Below are 17582 nucleotides of genomic sequence, written 5' to 3'. Positions count from 1 at the left end.
AAGCTGATAAACAGTAAGCAGACAATGTCAGGCCTTTCAAATAAAAAAGGCCTTTAATTATACCTGCTATTTGGTGGTGACCTGCTAAGTATTTAGCAATCTGGAGATTAAAAATTAAAGATTAAACCCAGATGACTTCCATCTCATTAGGAAAACAAAGGTATTTTCTATCAGGAAATAGACTTTATTAAAAAAAAGTGTTAAACAGAATAAAATCAAGGGCCCAAATTATAGAATATAAAGGTCATAACTAGTCACTTTGATTTCAGAGATTCAGATATGTGATTATGGAGATATGGATTTGGGATATGGAAATGAAAGAAAAGGGTAAGTGAGAGTTAACCTAAGCAGAGACACAATTCTGATCAATAATATAAGAAGATAAAGAAATAACTTAGTTATACTAATACATCTACTAAGGAGTGCCAAAAATGAAGAGTTCTGGAAGTAGCTGGAGATTAAAGACTTTTTTCCCAAAACAAAGCTAGAAATGCATGTTTGTAAATCATTCACACAGATAAATGTCACCATGGATATCCCTGCCCTTGCTGAGAAGGTTGTAAAGCAGACAGAAGAACAGAAAAAACAGAGAATCAGTATCAAAATGAGGCTGAAATTTAACTAGGTTTCTGAGTTCATTATACAAAACCATATGCCCCCATAGCTTTTAGAAAATTACATGGTGTTTTTACAGTAATAAATAAGAACTAAAAAGAATGATACACAAAACACCTTTTCTAATATCTAGTATCAACTAAGACTAGTGTTCTTCACTTATTTCAGATATCTTTAAGATATTTAAGATCTCTAGAACGGAAAAGATTTAAACACTGCCAAACAATTCACATATTTTAAGCATGACTAGTCAGTCAACTAATGTTAAAACACGTCTTGCTAAAAAGGAAACTAAACGAAGAGAAAGCTCTACTACCCTCTAAAACACATGTATATACAGTTACACTACAGCTATAGAATATACACTACAACTTGTAATAAATTCCAATAATACTGTCTTATACCCACAACAGCTTACTGAAGCTGTTTTCATATATACTCCTAGAGAATAGAAATATGTAGGTCCCTCACTCCTTCACCCCAGCCCTGTTCTCCTCAATCCCTTTCCTCCTTTTTCCCTCAGAAAAGTAGTAAATTATATTTGAAAAATTATTCCTAAAAAGCCCACATTCCCTGGTTTATGCTGCAACACCAACACCACCACTGGGCAGGAGCTCTTATTACCTTCACAGTGTTCTGGAACCATCCTACAAGACGTTGTAGAGAAACCTCTGTTTCACTTCTAACACTGGTGAACTCCTCTCTTTTACCACACTTCCAGTCATAAAATTTCTTAAGTATTTCTTCAGAGTTCACCCCTTCTTTGGCCTTTCCATATACTGCCTCTAAAGAGGTTGACAAATCCTACAGAAAGATATTTCTGTTTATTAAAGTTTAGTAACTTCATATTAGCATTCAAACACTATATTATAATCTATGAGACATAAAAGTAGTATGTTGAATCCCTATCCTTGAGAATCTTATAAATAAAACTTCGAAAAGTTAGGTATGAAAGCATAAAACTACATAGAAGGTGATTTACTTGGACTATAATAGTGTAAGTTAGACAATTCTATTAAGGAAGACACTGAACATATACATGTACTTAAAAAGCATTTTTAAAAGGACTAGATGAGACCTTAGAGCCTAGTTGCTCTCTCTAGGAATCAAACTCTAAAAATGTTGCTGAGGGGCACCTGGGTGACTCAGTTAGTTGAGCATCCAACTCTTGATTTCGGCTCAGGTCATGATCTCAGGATCATGAGATTGAGTCCCACATTGGGCTCCATGCTCAGTGTGGAGCCTGCTTGGGATTTTCTCTCTCTCTCCCTCTGCCCCTTTCCCCACTCATGCTCTGTCTCTTTCTCTCTCAATTTTTTTAAAAAAATTTTTTTAAAAATTAGAAATGTCACTGAAGCAAGAGGAAAACTTAAAAGGTCCCAGAAATTTTTATCACAAAACTCTTAAGAAACCTTTGGAAAGACAGAGACAGTTGGTGCTTAGCAAATAATGAATATAATCACTGCAAAGTGGGAAAAAGCCTGCACTGCAACAGAAAATAGCATGTAGGAAAAGAAAACCTTCTTCATATGCCCTTCTCTCTCACACCGGAAAGCAGAAGTACAAAGCAAGAAGCAATGGGTTTATACAAGTACAGTATAGGAACCTAGATGAGGCAAAAACTGATAACCAGTACAGAAAAGTTGCCCACTCCTAAACACTTTTCTTCTCTTTTCCCATGAATACCAGGTAGCATTTACACCCAAGGGTAGTAGCCCTGGAAAACAGTAGTTAGTGGCTGAGGCAGAGGGACTGGGAGGTCCACTGAACAGTAAGATCCTCTACAAGAAAAGCCAACAGGAAGTATCTGAACCCAGATTGTAACCCTAGAAGCTCTGACAAACTATCCCATCCTATTCCCTAAACCACCCAAAGTCTTTTAATTTATGGTCCAAACTTTCACCCCTTCCTAGGACCCCTCCATCACCCTATCCCATACCTACAAAACAGCACAAAACTAAGACAGCTTATAGTTTTCAAAGGGAATATAAGATCTTTGAAGGGAGGTTCAGAGGAGGGTGAAATGTGTGAATAAAACAAGAACTCTGAAAGAAATATAACAAATTAAGTCATCTTATAAAAAGGAAAGTCACGAACTCAAAACAAGCATAACAAATACTCTCAACAAAAAGAAATATTGAAAATACAAAGCGAAACCAATTATTTACAAACAAAAACCAACTGAAGTTATTAAGAATAAAAAAATAATCTTTGAAATAAATAACACAATGGGTTGGCTAAGCTTCAAAAAGGATACAGCTAGAGAACCAATTAATGAGCTAGATGGTTAAGTCAAGGATTCCTCAGATACCTCCAAAAAGACACAGAAAAGATAAAAAAAAAAACAGAAAAAAATGGATTAACAATTAAAATATGTAGAGAACATTCTGTTAGATCTCCATTTAACAGAAGTCTCAGAATGAGAAAAAGTAAATGGGGGGAAAGGAGGAATAGTTACCAAATATTTATCAAATAGTTCCTAGAGTTAAAGAAAGATATAAAACCTCAGACTAAATTGACTCAGATTAAATCTAAACTTAAATATGTTTAGTGCAATTTAAGGAACAAAGTCAAGGGCAAATGTTAAAGTTTCCAGTGAGGGAAAAGGTCACAGAACAAAAGGCAGACTGATACCAACAACAATGGAAATAAGAAAACAACGGATTACTGTTGTCAAAAGCTTGAAGGAAAAATGGGCTTTGGACCTAATATTTTATAGCCAACTAAACAAATGTTTAAAGTGCTTAAATGTAAGCAATTATTTTAGTGTTTAAATAAGATATCCTGAGACATGTAATACCTCACAAAAATCAACCACACAAAGACATCTTTGAAAGCACTCTTAGAGAAAATACTTTCATACACAGAGAAAAATCAAAAGATACCACCAATTTATAAAACAAGAATGAGGTGATAACTCTGAAGTTTTTTATCTGAGTTATCCTATACAATACCCATAACACTCTGTGCCTAAAATCCTAAACAACTGTGGTTGTTCGGTTACCCGATCTGGGAAAGGGAAATTCAGAGGAGGAAGACACACCACAGGCAAGTGAGAATGTTCTAAGATATAGGGGGAGAAGGTAGAAAAGGAGGGAAAAAAAAGAATCCATGATAAAAATACAAAATAATTACAGAAATAAGTTCTATTAAAACAGTAATTACAAATACATAAATCAAGTTACCCATCAAAAGATAATTTTATACATTAGATTCTTTTAAAAAATGATCCATTAGTTGGGGCACCTACGTGGCTTAGTCAGTTAAGCCTCCGACCTTTGATTTCAGCTCAGGTCATGACACAGCTCATGAGTTTGAGCCCCACATCAGGCTCTGCACTAACAGTGTGCAGCCTGCTTGGGATTCTCTCTCTCTCCCTCTTTCTCTGCCCCTCCCCAGCTCAAGCGCTCTCTCTCTCTCTCTCTCTCTCTCAAAATCAGTAAACTTCAAAAAAAAAAAAAAATGAGCCATTAGCATGTTGTCTAAGAAAGACATTTAATTTAAAACAAAGGATGGGAAAAAGGAAAGATCTACAAAGCAATTATTAACCAAAAAAACAGGTGGAATAGGAATTTTTAAAGGAAACAATATTTTAACACCACAAGGGAAAAACAAAGTTATATAGTGGTTAAAAAGAAAACCAAGTTTAAGGGCATCTGGGTGGCTCAGTTGGCTAAGCATGTGAGTCTGGCTCAGGTCACAATCTCATGGTTCGTGGGTTTGAGCCCAGTGTCAGGCTCTGTGCTGACAGCTTGGAGCCTGGAGCCTGCTTCAGATTCTGTGTCTCCCTCTCTCTCTCTGCCTCTCTCTCTCTCTGTCTCTCTCAAAAACCAATAAGCATTAAAAAAAATTTTTTTAATAAATAAATAAACATCCTGGAGTTAAATGAAGAAATGCTGAGGACTTTCAGAGAAAAATTTTAAACATCATTAAAGGAGACAATAAAAAAAAAAAAAAGATCTGAATAAGTGAGGAGAAAAATTATGTTAATAGGTAGAATGATAATACTGTCATGCCCGTTCACTCCAAATTAAAGTCATTGCTAGGATGGAGGGAAAGGGCTGAAGACAAAGTTCCATAACATCCTATAGCTATTATACTCTAGCTCCTAATCCTGGATCTTAAAAGCCCTAAAACTCAAGGATCAGGACTCTTGTAACTCTTGACGTGACCCTACCAGATTTTCTGCTAAAAACAGGGATTCACATGCCTGCTACTGCTTCTGTCTCTATGAGCTCTCCCAGTGAATGCTGCTCTAGCAAGCATGATGTGTCTGACCATTTTACCTTATTTGCAAGATAGACACACACACATATATATAAATATTAAATAGATAAATGTAAAATTTTAATTCTATTAAAAAAATCAGAATTCATCAAAGAAGACAAGAGAAAATTTAGCAGCCATCAGTACTATCTGAGGTCTCTTGGCTCATTTCACCTCTCAAATGATAAACGTATTTTAATGTATACATAATATATTTTTGAATTCTAACCTGCAATGTTTCCAAGCGTTTATTAAGAGGTAACTCATCTACTTCCAGAATAAAAACTTCTACTGCCATGTTCAGCTTCTGTTGCACTTCATTTCTTTTGGCAATCAAAATACTCACTTCATTCTGGAAAAAGAAAACAAAGAATAACTGTCATTAATACATCAGGTTTTGTTTTTTTTTTTTACATACTGACCTATATTAAAAAAAAATGATCTCTTAAAGTGAATAAAATTTAACATTATAGGAGCACCTGGATGGCTCAGTCGACTAAGCATCCCACTCTTGGTTTTGGCTCAGATCATGATCTCACAGTTTCATGAGTTCAAGCCCCAGGTTGCACTCTGCACTGACAATGCAGAGCCTGCTTGGGATTCTGTCTCCCTCTCTCTCTGCCCATCCTTACTTGCACTGTCTCTCTCTCAAAATAAATTAATTTTTAAAAATTTAACATTACATTCTTCAAACACAATAGCCTTTAAGACAAATCTCTCAAAAACAAACAAAAAAAGACAAATATATCTCTCCTGAGATCGCCAAACTCACAGAGTTCTTTCCCTTAATTAGAAATAAGATATTTAACAATCCTAATTTTTCCTGTTATTTGTGCAACAATGAAATTTTTGTTTTTCTTAAGAAAATTATACAAGTTCTATTATTAATTACATACTATCTCCCTCCTACTCCCATTCCACCCTCAATTCCTTCATCTACTTATCCTTCAAGATTCAGTTAATCTCCACCATAGTAAAACCTCCAATTTGCCTAGGTATAAAGAGATATCCAAGAACCCCATACATGATTTCTATTATAGTACTTATCAAACTACATTGAAACTATTTGTATATCTATCCCATACCCAAGAAGGATAGAGAAGATCATGTCTTAAACAAATCTGTATCTTTGCTACCTGTAACAATATCTGGCATGAACACTTAAAAGCTTTAGTTTTAGGGGTGCCTGGGTGGTTCAGTCAGTTAAGCATCTGACTTTGGCTCAGGTCATGATCTCATGGTTCATGGGTTCAAACCCCATATTGGTCTCTGTGCTGACAGCTCAGAACCTGGAGCCTGCTTCAGATCTGTGTCTCCCTCTCTCTCTGCCCCTCCCCCACTCGTGCTGTGTTCTTTCTCTCTCTCAAAAATAAATAAACATTAAAAAAATTTTTAAAGCTTGAATTTTAGAATATTTTTTGTGTCCACCCAATCAGACCATTTTATAGCTTTACAGACTAAAGAATCTCTTCATCAAAAATACAAATACATAAATGAAAATAACAATGCTAAGACCCAAATTAAGTTCAATAAGGGAAATAAAATGGCAACTTTGAGTGGCAGTTATGACTGTATTTATCCAATAATCCACTCTTCGGCCTATCAAATGAGCGTTAGGGCAATGAAGCCTAAAAGTAAGTCCTGAAAATATTAGCAATAAGTAGAAACAAATATCACTTTTAAAAAAAAATCACATTTGTTCTACTAAAATACTAAGTCCTGGAGCTACATTAAGCCCTCTTCCTTTCTGTCTTGAATCACTGTCCTATGCTCAAACCAGAAAAACAAAAGTTAAAAAACAGTTCTTATTCATCTTATTACATGAAAATACATTATGAAATATTTTAATATTGATGGTACAGTTTAAATGGGGAGAGAATAAATATACTCTGCAGTCAGACATACCTGGGTTGAAATTCCATATTAACACTTAGAGCTAAGTAATCTTCAGCAATTTCCTTAAGCTACGTGGGCCTCAATTTCCTCATTTATAAATAAGAGCAAAAATGTCCTTTCAAAAGTAAGTGTAAGAAAAAGTTTATAAAGTACCTATTAACATTACCTGTGTTTCATAGAGATTCAAAACTTCTTGCTTCTGTCACTTTTTTTTCTTCTATCATCAGAATTAATCAGTTAGGGTCAAATATGTAAAATGACACAAATATAATCGCTTCTCCAAATTAAACATCCCCGACATTTTCAAAGGCCTAGTGATTCTGTTCACTTCTCAACTGAGAGCCAGCTAGGTTGCCAACTGGGCAGCCCAGGTATGAACAGGGAAGACGACTTTCAGAGTACAATCCCCAGAGGCAGAAATCACCAATACTTACAACAGGGCAACTCCAAACACAAGTATAGAGCTTACAGGTACTTTGGAAAGCTATGACTGTGGTGAATTATCTTCACATGAAAAACAAGGGGTTCTGTTCAGCTCAATATGATAAACTAAAGAAAACTGTGAGACGAAATAAATATACTTGTACCTATGCTAATAAAGAATTCATAGGAAAGTTAAGACGAGGGATCCACAGGAAGATGGCGGCGTAGGAGGAAGCTGGGCTCACCGCGCGTCCTGCTGATCACTTAGATTCCACCTACACCTGCCTAAATAACCCAGAAAACCGCCAGAGGATTAGCAGAACGGAGTCACCGGACCCAAGTGCAGACGAGAGGCCCACGGAAGAGGGTAGGAAGGGCGGCGAGGCGGTGCGCGCTCCACGGACTGGCGGGAGGGAGCCGGGGCGGAGGGGCGGCTCGCCGGCCAAGCAGAGCCCCCGAGTCCGGCTTGCAAAAGCGGAGGGGCCTGACGGACTGTGTTCCGACAGCAAGCGCGACTTAGCGTCTGGGAGGTCATAAGTTAACAGCTCTGCTCGGAAAGCGGGAAGGCTGGAGGACAAAGGGAGGGTGAGCTGCGGAGCCCCCGGACGACAGAGCTCAGTTTGGCGGGGAACAAAGGCGCTCGCCAGCGCCATCTCCCCCGCCCATCCCCCAGCCAAAATCCCAAAGGGAACCGGTTCCGGCCAGGGAAATTGCTCGCTCCGTGCGAACACCCAACTCTGTGCTTCTGCGGAGCCAAACCTCCGGCAGCGAATCTGACTCCCTCCGGCTGCCACAGAGCCCCTCCTGAAGTGGATCACCTAAGGAGAAGCGAGCTAAGCCTGCCCCTTCTGCCCCCCTGCACCTTGCCTACCCACCCCAGCTAATACGCCAGATCCCCAGCACCACAAGCCTCACAGTGTGCAAGTAGCCCAGATGGGCCACGCCACCCCACAGTGAATCCTGCCCCTAGGAGAGGGGAAGAGAAGGTACACACCAGTCTGACTGTGGCCCCAGCAGTGGGCTGGGGGCAGACATCAGGTCTGACTGCGGCCCCACCCACCAATGCAAGTTATTCAAGACAGCACAGGGGAAGTGCCCCGCAGTTCCGCACCACTCCAGGGAAGTGAAACGGAAGAATTCCCCTCAAAAAAACCTCCAGGAAATAACGACAGCTAATGAACTGATCAAAAAGGATTTAAACAATATAACAGAAAGTGAATTTAGAATAATAGTCATAAAATTAATCGCTGGGCTTGAAAACAGTATACAGGACAGCAGAGAATCTCTTGCTACAGAGATCAAGGGACTAAGGAACAGTCACGAGGAGCTGAAAAACGCTTTAAATGAAATGCAAAACAAAATGCAAACCACCACGGCTCGGATGGAGGAGGCAGAGGAGAGAATAGGTGAACTAGAAGATAAAGTTATGGAAAAAGAGGAAGCTGAGAAAAAGAGAGATAAAAAAATCCAGGAGTATGAGGGGAAAATTAGAGAACTAAGTGATACACTAAAAAGAAATAATATACGCATAATTGGTATCCCAGAGGAGGAAGAGAGAGGGAAAGGTGCTGAAGGGGTACTTGAAGAAATAATAGCTGAGAACTTCCCTGAACTGGGGAAGGAAAAAGGCATTGAAATCCAAGAGGCACAGAGAACTCCCTTCAGACGTAACTTGAATCGATCTTCTGCACGACATATCATAGTGAAACTGGCAAAATACAAGGATAAAGAGAAAATTCTGAAAGCAGCAAGGGGTAAACGTGCCCTCACATATAAAGGGAGACCTATAAGACTCGTGACTGATCTCTCTTTTGAAACTTGGCAGGCCAGAAAGAATTGGCACGAGATTTTCAGTGTGCTAGACAGAAAAAATAATGCAGCCGAGAATCCTTTATCCAGCAAGTCTGTCATTTAGAATAGAAGGAGAGATAAAGGTCTTCCCAAACAAACAAAAACTGAAGGAATTTGTCACCACTAAACCAGCCCTACAAGAGATCCTAAGGGGGACCCTGTGAGACAAAGTACCAGAGACATCACTACAAGCATAAAACATACAGACATCACAATGACTCTAAACCCGTATCTTTCTATCATAACACTGAATGTAAATGGATTAAATGCGCCAACCAAAAGACATAGGGTATCAGAATGGATAAAAAAACAAGACCCATCTATTTGCTGTCTACAAGAGACTCATTTTAGACCTGAGGACACCTTTAGTTTCAGAGTGAGGGGATGGAGAACTATTTATCATGCTACTGGAAGCCAGAAGAAAGCTGGAGTAGCCATACTTATATCAGACAAACTAGACTTTAAATTAAAGGCTGTAACAAGAGATGAAGAAGGACATTATATAATAGTTACAGGGTCTATCCATCAGGAAGAGCTAACAATTATAAATGTCTATGCGCCGAATACCGGAGCCCCCAAATATATAAAACAATTACTCATAAACAGAAGCAACCTTATTGATAAGAATGTGGTAATTGCTGGGGACTTTAACACCCCACTTACAGAAATGGATAGATCATCTAGACACACGGTCAATAAAGAAACAAGGGCCCTGAATGAGACATTGGATCAGATGGACTTGACAGATATATTTAGAACTCTGCATCCCAAAGCAACAGAATATACTTTCTTCTCGAGTGCACATGGAACATTCTCCAAGATAGATCATATACTGGGTCACAAAACAGCCCTTCATAAGTTTACAAGAATTGAAATTATACCATGCATACGTTCAGACCACAATGCTATGAAGCTTGAAATCAACCACAGGAAAAAGTCTGGAAAACCTTCAAAAGCATGGAGGTTAAAGAACACCCTACTAACGAATGAGTGGGTCAACCAGGCAATTAGAGAAGAACTCAAAAAATATATGGAAACAAACGAAAATGAAAATACAACAATCCAAACGCTTTGGGACGCAGCGAAGGCACTCCTGAGAGGAAAATACATTGCAATCCAGGCCTATCTCAAGAAACAAGAAAAATCCCAAATACAAAATCTAACAGCACACCTAAAGGAACTAGAAGCAGAACAGCAAAGGCAGCCTAAACCCAGCAGAAGAAGAGAAATAATAAAGATCAGAGCAGAAATAAACAATATAGAATCTAAAAAAACTGTAGAGCAGATCAACGAAACCAAGAGTTGGTTTTTTGAAAAAATAAACAAAATTGACAAACCTCTAGCCAGGCTTCTCAAAAAGAAAAGGGAGATGACCCAAATAGATAAAATCATGAATGAAAATGGAATGATTACAACCAATCCCTCAGAGATACAATTATCAGGGAATACTATGAAAAATTATATGCCAACAAATTGGACAACCTGGAAGAAATGGACAAATTCCTGAACACCCACACTCCTCCAAAACTCAATCAGGAGGAAATAGAAAGCTTGAACAGACCCATAACCAGCGAAGAAATTGAATCGGTTATCAAAAATCTCCCAACAAATAAGAGTCCAGGACCAGATGGCTTCCCAGGGGAGTTTTACCAGACATTTAAAGCAGAGATAATACCTATCCTTCTCAAGCTATTCCAAGAAATAGAAAGGGAAGGAAAACTTCCAGACTCATTCTATGAAGCCAGTATTACTTTGATTCCTAAACCAGACAGAGACCCAGTAAAAAAAGAGAACTACAGGCCAATATCCCTGATGAATATGGATGCAAAAATTCTCAATAAGATACTAGCAAATCGAATTCAACAGCATATAAAAAGAATTATTCACCATGATCAAGTGGGATTCATTCCTGGGATGCAGGGCTGGTTCAACATTCGCAAATCAATCAACGTGATACCTCACATTAACAAAAAAAAAGAGAAGAACCATATGATCCTGTCAATCGATGCAGAAAAGGCCTTTGACAAAATCCAGCACCCTTTCTTAATAAAAACCCTTGAGAAAGTCGGGATAGAAGGAACATACTTAAAGATCATAAAAGCCATTTATGAAAAGCCCACAGCTAACATCATCCTCAACGGGGAAAAACTGAGAGCTTTTTCCCTGAGATCAGGAACACGACAGGGATGCCCACTCTCACCGTTGTTGTTTAACATAGTGCTGGAAGTTCTAGCATCAACAATCAGACAACAAAAGGAAATCAAAGGCATCAAAATTGGCAAAGATGAAGTCAAGCTTTCGCTTTTTGCAGATGACATGATATTATACATGGAAAATCTGATAGACTCCAAAAGTCTGCTAGAACTGATACATGAATTCAGCAAAGTTGCAGGATACAAAATCAATGTACAGAAATCAGTTGCATTCTTATACACTAACAATGAAGCAACAGAAAGACAAATAAAGAAACTGATCCCATTCATAATTGCACCAAGAAGCATAAAATACCTAGGAATAAATCTAACCAAAGATGTAAAGGATCCGTATGCTGAAAACTATAGAAAGCTTATGAAGGTAATTGAAGAAGATTTAAAGAAATGGAAAGACATTCCCTGCTCATGGATTGGAAAAATAAATATTGTCAAAATGTCAATACTACCCAAAGCTATCTACACATTCAATGCAATCCCAATCAAAATTGCACCAGCATTCTTCTCGAAACTAGAACAAGCAATCCTAAAATTCATATGGAACCACAAAAGGCCCCGAATAGCCAAAGGAATTTTGAAGAAGAAGACCAAAGCAGGAGGCATCACAATCCCAGACTTTAGCCTCTACTACAAAGCTGTCATCATCAAGACAGCATGGTATTGGCACAAAAACAGACACACAGACCAATGGAATAGAATAGAAACCCCAGAACTAGACCCACAAACGTATGGCCAACTCATCTTTGACAAAGCAGGAAAGAACATCCAATGGAAAAAAGACAGCCTCTTTAACAAATGGTGCTGGGAGAACTGGACAGCAACATGCAGAAGGTTGAAACTAGACCACTTTCTCACACCATTTACAAAAATAAACTCAAAATGGATAAAGGACCTAAATGTGAGACAGGAAACCATCAGAACCTTAGAGGAGAAAGCAGGAAAAGACCTCTCTGACCTCAGCCGTAGCAATCTCTTACTCGACACATCCCCAAAGGCAAGGGAATTAAAAGCAAAAGTGAATTACTGGGACCTTATGAAGATAAAAAGCTTCTGCACAGCAAAGGAAACAACCAACAAAACTAAAAGGCAACCAACGGAATGGGAAAAGATATTTGCAAATGACATATCGGACAAAGGGCTAGTATCTAAAATCTATAAAGAGCTCACCAAACTCCACACCCGAAAAACAAATAACCCAGTGAAGAAATGGGCAGAAAACATGAATAGACACTTCTCTAAAGAAGACATCCAGATGGCCAACAGGCACATGAAAAGATGTTCAGCGTCGCTCCTTATCAGGGAAATACAAATCAAAACCACACTCAGGTATCACCTCACGCCAGTCAGAGTGGCCAAAATGAACAAATCAGGAGACTATACATGCTGGAGAGGATGTGGAGAAACGGGAACCCTCTTGCACTGTTGGTGGGAATGCAAATTGGTGCAGCCGCTCTGGAAAGCAGTGTGGAGGTTCCTCAGAAAATTAAAAATAGACCTACCCTATGACCCAGCAATAGCACTGCTAGGAATTTATCCAAGGGATACAGGAGTACTGATGCATAGGGGCACTTGTACCCCAATGTTCATAGCAGCACTCTCAACAATAGCCAAATTATGGAAAGAGCCTAAATGTCCATCAACTGATGAATGGATAAAGAAATGGTGGTATATATACACAATGGAATACTATGTGGCAATGAGAAAAAATGAAATATGGCCTTTTGTAGCAACGTGGATGGAACTGGAGAGTGTAATGCTAAGTGAAATAAGCCATACAGAGAAAGACAGATACCATATGGTTTCACTCTTATGTGGATCCTGAGAAACTTAACAGGAACCCATGGGGGAGGGGAAGGAAAAAAAAAAAAAAAAGAGGTTAGAGTGGGAGAGAGCCAAAGCATAAGAGACTGTTAAAAACTGAGAACAAACTGAGGGTTGATGGGGGGTGGGAGGGAGGGGAGGGTGGGTGATGGGTATTGAGGAGGGCACCTTTTGGGATGAGCACTGGGTGTTGTATGGAAACCAATTTGTCAATAAATTTCATATATATATAAAAAAAAAAAGAATTCATAGGAAATAATCCATTCTCCATACCCCTCCCCTACCCACAAATAATCACCTCTAAACAAGGGGTGCTTTAATAGCATTTAATAGTAAGGCAGAGTTGAATACTGAAGCTTAAAACACACCATTCAGACCCAAAAACAAGATACATTAGCAAGTGTCAAAGTCACCCTGGCTTACAAGCTTCACTCCCCTCAAAAACCACCATCTTTTATAGGCATAGCTTCCAAGATCCCTCAAGGATGGTATGCCCAGTTGCAAAAGCCTCCACCAATTCTTTGTACTTTATAGCTCCTCAAGTCCAGATATAAATTACCAACTAGGAAGTTTTATTTATCTAAACTAGTAACATGACTGAATTATCATTTTATCAAATTACCAAGGAAACAGAAAGAGAATTATCCAAAGGTCAAACTCTCATGCAAAAGGGGAAAAGATTTTGTTGACGCTTTATCCGCAGTCACCATTATCTATCCTACTTTTTTTTAATAAGGCAATAAAAGATATCAAATTATTAACATGAAGATGCTATAAAAATTAAAGATTTCATACAAAGTAGCACTACATTATCTACAATCCTTCTTCTTTTTCAAAAGATATCTCCTTATGTTCAACAAATAAAACCATAACAGAAAAAAATTCTTGACCTACCACATTTTCACAAATTTGTATGTTCTCCTGAGCAAGACTGTATTCTGCCCAAATTCTCTCTAATTCAGTCAAAGAAGCTGGGTTAGTAAAGCACTCTTCCTCTAACACTTGCAAAGCATCTGAAAGGTCATTTCCAAAACGAACATTGATGTTGACACGTCTATTCAAAAACAAAAGTAAAAAGGAAAAGATAAAAACATTTTTAAGTTCGGGACACCTGGGCGGCTCAATCAGTTAAGCATCTGACTTCAGGTCAGGTCATGATCTCGCCATTGGTTGAGTTCGAGCCCCAGATGAGGCTCCAAGCCTAGAGTCTGCTTCAGATTCTGTGTCTCCCTCTTTCTCCTCCCCTCCCCTGCTCATGCTCTGTCTCTCTCTCAAAAATAAACATTTAAAAAAAAATTTTTTTTAATGGATGTGGGAAGAAGTTACACTTAAATAATAATGGTCTAAAGTAACTACGTACAACATTAACATGAAGAGGTACTTTTTAAAACCTTACGTAAAATCATAAATAATTGGTATAACTTATAATTAAACATACATTTGATTGAGGGGCATGTGGGTAGTTCAGTCAGTTAAGCATATGACTCTTGATTCTGGCTCAGGTCACGACATCACTGTTCAGTTCATGAGATCAAGCCCCACATCAGGCTCTGTGCTGACAGCGTGGAGCCTGCTTGGGATTCTCTCTCTCTCCCTCTCTCTCCCCCCCTCCTCTGTTCACACACATGTGCTCTCTCTCTCAAAATAAACATTAAAAACTTAAAAATATTTGATTGAGAAAAAGAGCAAATAAAACTTGTTAAAAAACCTTTACATAAAGGACAACTTTGGAAGTCTGCAGAACTTTAAATGATATCAAACAGACCTTAAATTTTGGTCTACAATTAGATTTCTGAATACTTCCTTAAAAATGTTAGACTTGGCCAATCTTGCTTACCAAGACTACAGCCACATAGTCCTTGTACCTTAATAAGCAGATTAGCATTTGTGGAATTGAAAAAAGAAAAAACAAAAACACATTTGGAGAAGCAGGCCAGTTAGCAAAACCAATGAGGACCATCCATATTCTTTTCTCTAGTTTCCAACTAGACTGCCACCATTCTAACAGCACATTATTTCCTCAAAGATGGATTAAAATTATTGGGTTATCTTGGTCCTAAGTCTGACTCACAGCTGTGCCAGTGTAGCCACTTAATTTTTGGTAGTGCATCAAAAGTTGATTAGGTTCTAGAAGGACAAAATTACTCAAACTACCTAAAGGCTTATAAACCAGATGACAATTGATGGATTTATACTGGAGTATATAAATTTCTACTGGACAAAACACCAACACACAGTATTAATTCAGGTCACCAACTTCTTAGTGTTTGAAAGTACATGAGAAAATGAATTACTGATTTAAGTTCTTTGTGTAGATTGGAAAGGGAACGAAGTTGTCTTGAGAACTATTTTTTTCCACATTCCAGAACAGGGTGACAAATTATCACTAACCAACAATAAAGCTATTCTCTACTAATATAAAATACCTACATAAATCATATATGGAGTCTAAGAAAAGCCAAATAAACTGTGTACAAGACTTGCTTACCAATTTCTTCTTCTTCTGACTCTAGGAAGACTACTTTTCTGACTGTATGAAAACCACTTTTTTCTTTCTTTAGATAGAGTACTATTAAGTATTTAAATTACCGAAATCTATGGGGTACCTGGGTGGCTCAGTCAGGTAAGTGTCCAACTTCAGCTTGGGTCATGATCTCGCAGTCCATGAGTTCAAGCCCCACATCAGGCTCTGAGCTGTCAGCACCTGGTGAGTCTGGAGCCTGGTTCAGATTCTCTGTTTCCCTCTCTCTGTGCCCCGCCCCCACTTGCAGTCTCTCTCTCTCTCTCTCTCTCTCTCTCTCTCTCTCTCTCTCTCTCTCAAATAAATAAAACATTAAAAAATAAAATGAAATAAATTACTGAAATCTTTAGTTTCAGTATAAGCCTGAAAATAACACTAAGAACTCCAACTGGACTTCGTAGTTTCCCATCAAACTACCACTTAGAACTTGTGTTAATTTTTACATTTCACTCTCATAGATGACTTTAGAATATAACTCCATGTGGGGGCGCCAAGGTGGCTCAGTTGGTTAAGGGTCTGACTTCGGCTCAGGTCATGATCTCATGGTTGGTGATTTCGAGATCCACGTCGAACTCTGTGCTCACAGCTCCAAGCCTGGAGCCTCCTTCGGATTCTCTCTGGCTCTCTCTGCCCCTTCCCTGCTCGTGCTCTGTCTCTCTCTCTCTCCCTCTCAAAAAATATATAATAAACATTCAAAAAAAAAAATTTTTTAAGAATATAACTACATGTAATGACAAAGGAATGCTGACAAAAATACTATAAAATTTATCTCAGGAGTTTTAGTTTTTCTCTTTGAGGCATAAAAATATAAAGATTAAGTCTCAAAGCAAAAATGGTGGGCATACAATTTAAATAAAGTACTAACAAATTAGCAATTATTTTAAATTGTCCTTCTTAAAAAAACCTACCTAATTTCTTTCAGTATTTCAACCTTGGCTGCCAGATTTTTCATTCTGGTACCTACACGAGTCTTCAGAGTGCTTTCTAAATGTTTAGTCAAATCCATGGTAGTTGCTTTCTCTTGCTGCAACAAAAAATAAGCACATCTTAGTGAGTCTCAAACAGGAAACTGTATTTCTACTGTCACTTACATGATTTTAAGGCATAACTAAAATTTTAAAGGTTAAAAAATTTGGGGGCACCTGGCTGGCTCAGTCAGTGGAGCATGCAACTCTTCATCTTGGGGTCATGGGTTTGAGCCCCACTTTGGGCACTGAAATTACTTTAAAAAAATTTTTTTAATGGTAAGCCAGAGGACAACTGACTTCCCTATAAATTGGGATCTGAAAAAGATAATATATTCCAGGCTTCTGCCTTCACACAGATTAGGGACTCATTCATTGAGTCAGATTAGGATTCATCCTAATAAGCCAAACAGAAATAAATTTCATATAATACATGTCTTAATACTTAAATTTTAAAAAGATAAGTAAAAGATCCCCATAGAAACCCAATGATTCTCAATGACAATTTATTTTCTGACAAAGTCTTACGTCATTCTACATTACAAAAGAATCAAAAACATTATTTACTTGACCCAAACTAGATTAAACTCCCTGATTCTGAGTGGTATCTCAAATACATGTCTACCATAATCATCCAAAATAACATACAGAGCAATAATATAAAGATCTGGCAGTTTTATTCCAGTTATACTACAAACCAGATATTATACGCTTAAACATAGAAATACTACTCAGTATTTGAACAACATGCTCTTCAGTTAAATAAAAAGAGAGAGGGGGCACCTGGGTGGCTCTGTCAGTAAAGCGACCAACTTCAGCTCAGGCCATGATCTCACAGCTTGTGGGTTCAAGCCCCACGTCGAGCTCTGTACTGACAGCTCAGAGCCAGGAGCCTGCTTCAAATTCTGTGTCTCCCTCTCTCTCTGCCCCTCCCCTACTCACACTGTGTCTCTCTCCCTCAAGAATAAAATAAAACATTTAAAAAACTGAAGGAAAAAAAAAGAGAGAGAGAAC

The 17582-nt window shown here is 38.2% G+C and overlaps 1 protein-coding gene across 2 annotated transcripts in view; it reads right to left on the bottom strand.

Annotated features, from left to right (window-relative positions):
• The window catches only part of STK31 (serine/threonine kinase 31), an 88147-nt gene that overhangs the window by 37786 nt on the left and 32779 nt on the right, over window positions 1–17582 (bottom strand). For both annotated transcript variants that reach the window (XM_047097157.1, XM_047097158.1), the window contains exons 9-12: window positions 16512–16627; window positions 13977–14136; window positions 5111–5233; window positions 1240–1419 (exon numbers count right to left, since the gene is read on the bottom strand). In XM_047097157.1, coding sequence (XP_046953113.1) covers window positions 1240–1419; window positions 5111–5233; window positions 13977–14136; window positions 16512–16627 — 579 coding nt within the window. The remainder of the gene's footprint in view (window positions 1–1239; window positions 1420–5110; window positions 5234–13976; window positions 14137–16511; window positions 16628–17582) is intronic.

The sequence above is a fragment of the Lynx rufus genome, unplaced genomic scaffold (genome assembly GCF_022079265.1).
Source record: "Lynx rufus isolate CCGP_SWC_20201006 ecotype Redwood Valley unplaced genomic scaffold, mLynRuf1.p SCAF_4, whole genome shotgun sequence".
Taxonomy (NCBI): Eukaryota; Metazoa; Chordata; class Mammalia; order Carnivora; family Felidae; genus Lynx; species Lynx rufus.
Note: the sequence above shows the minus strand (reverse complement) of the source record. Positions and strands in the feature narration are given on the sequence as shown.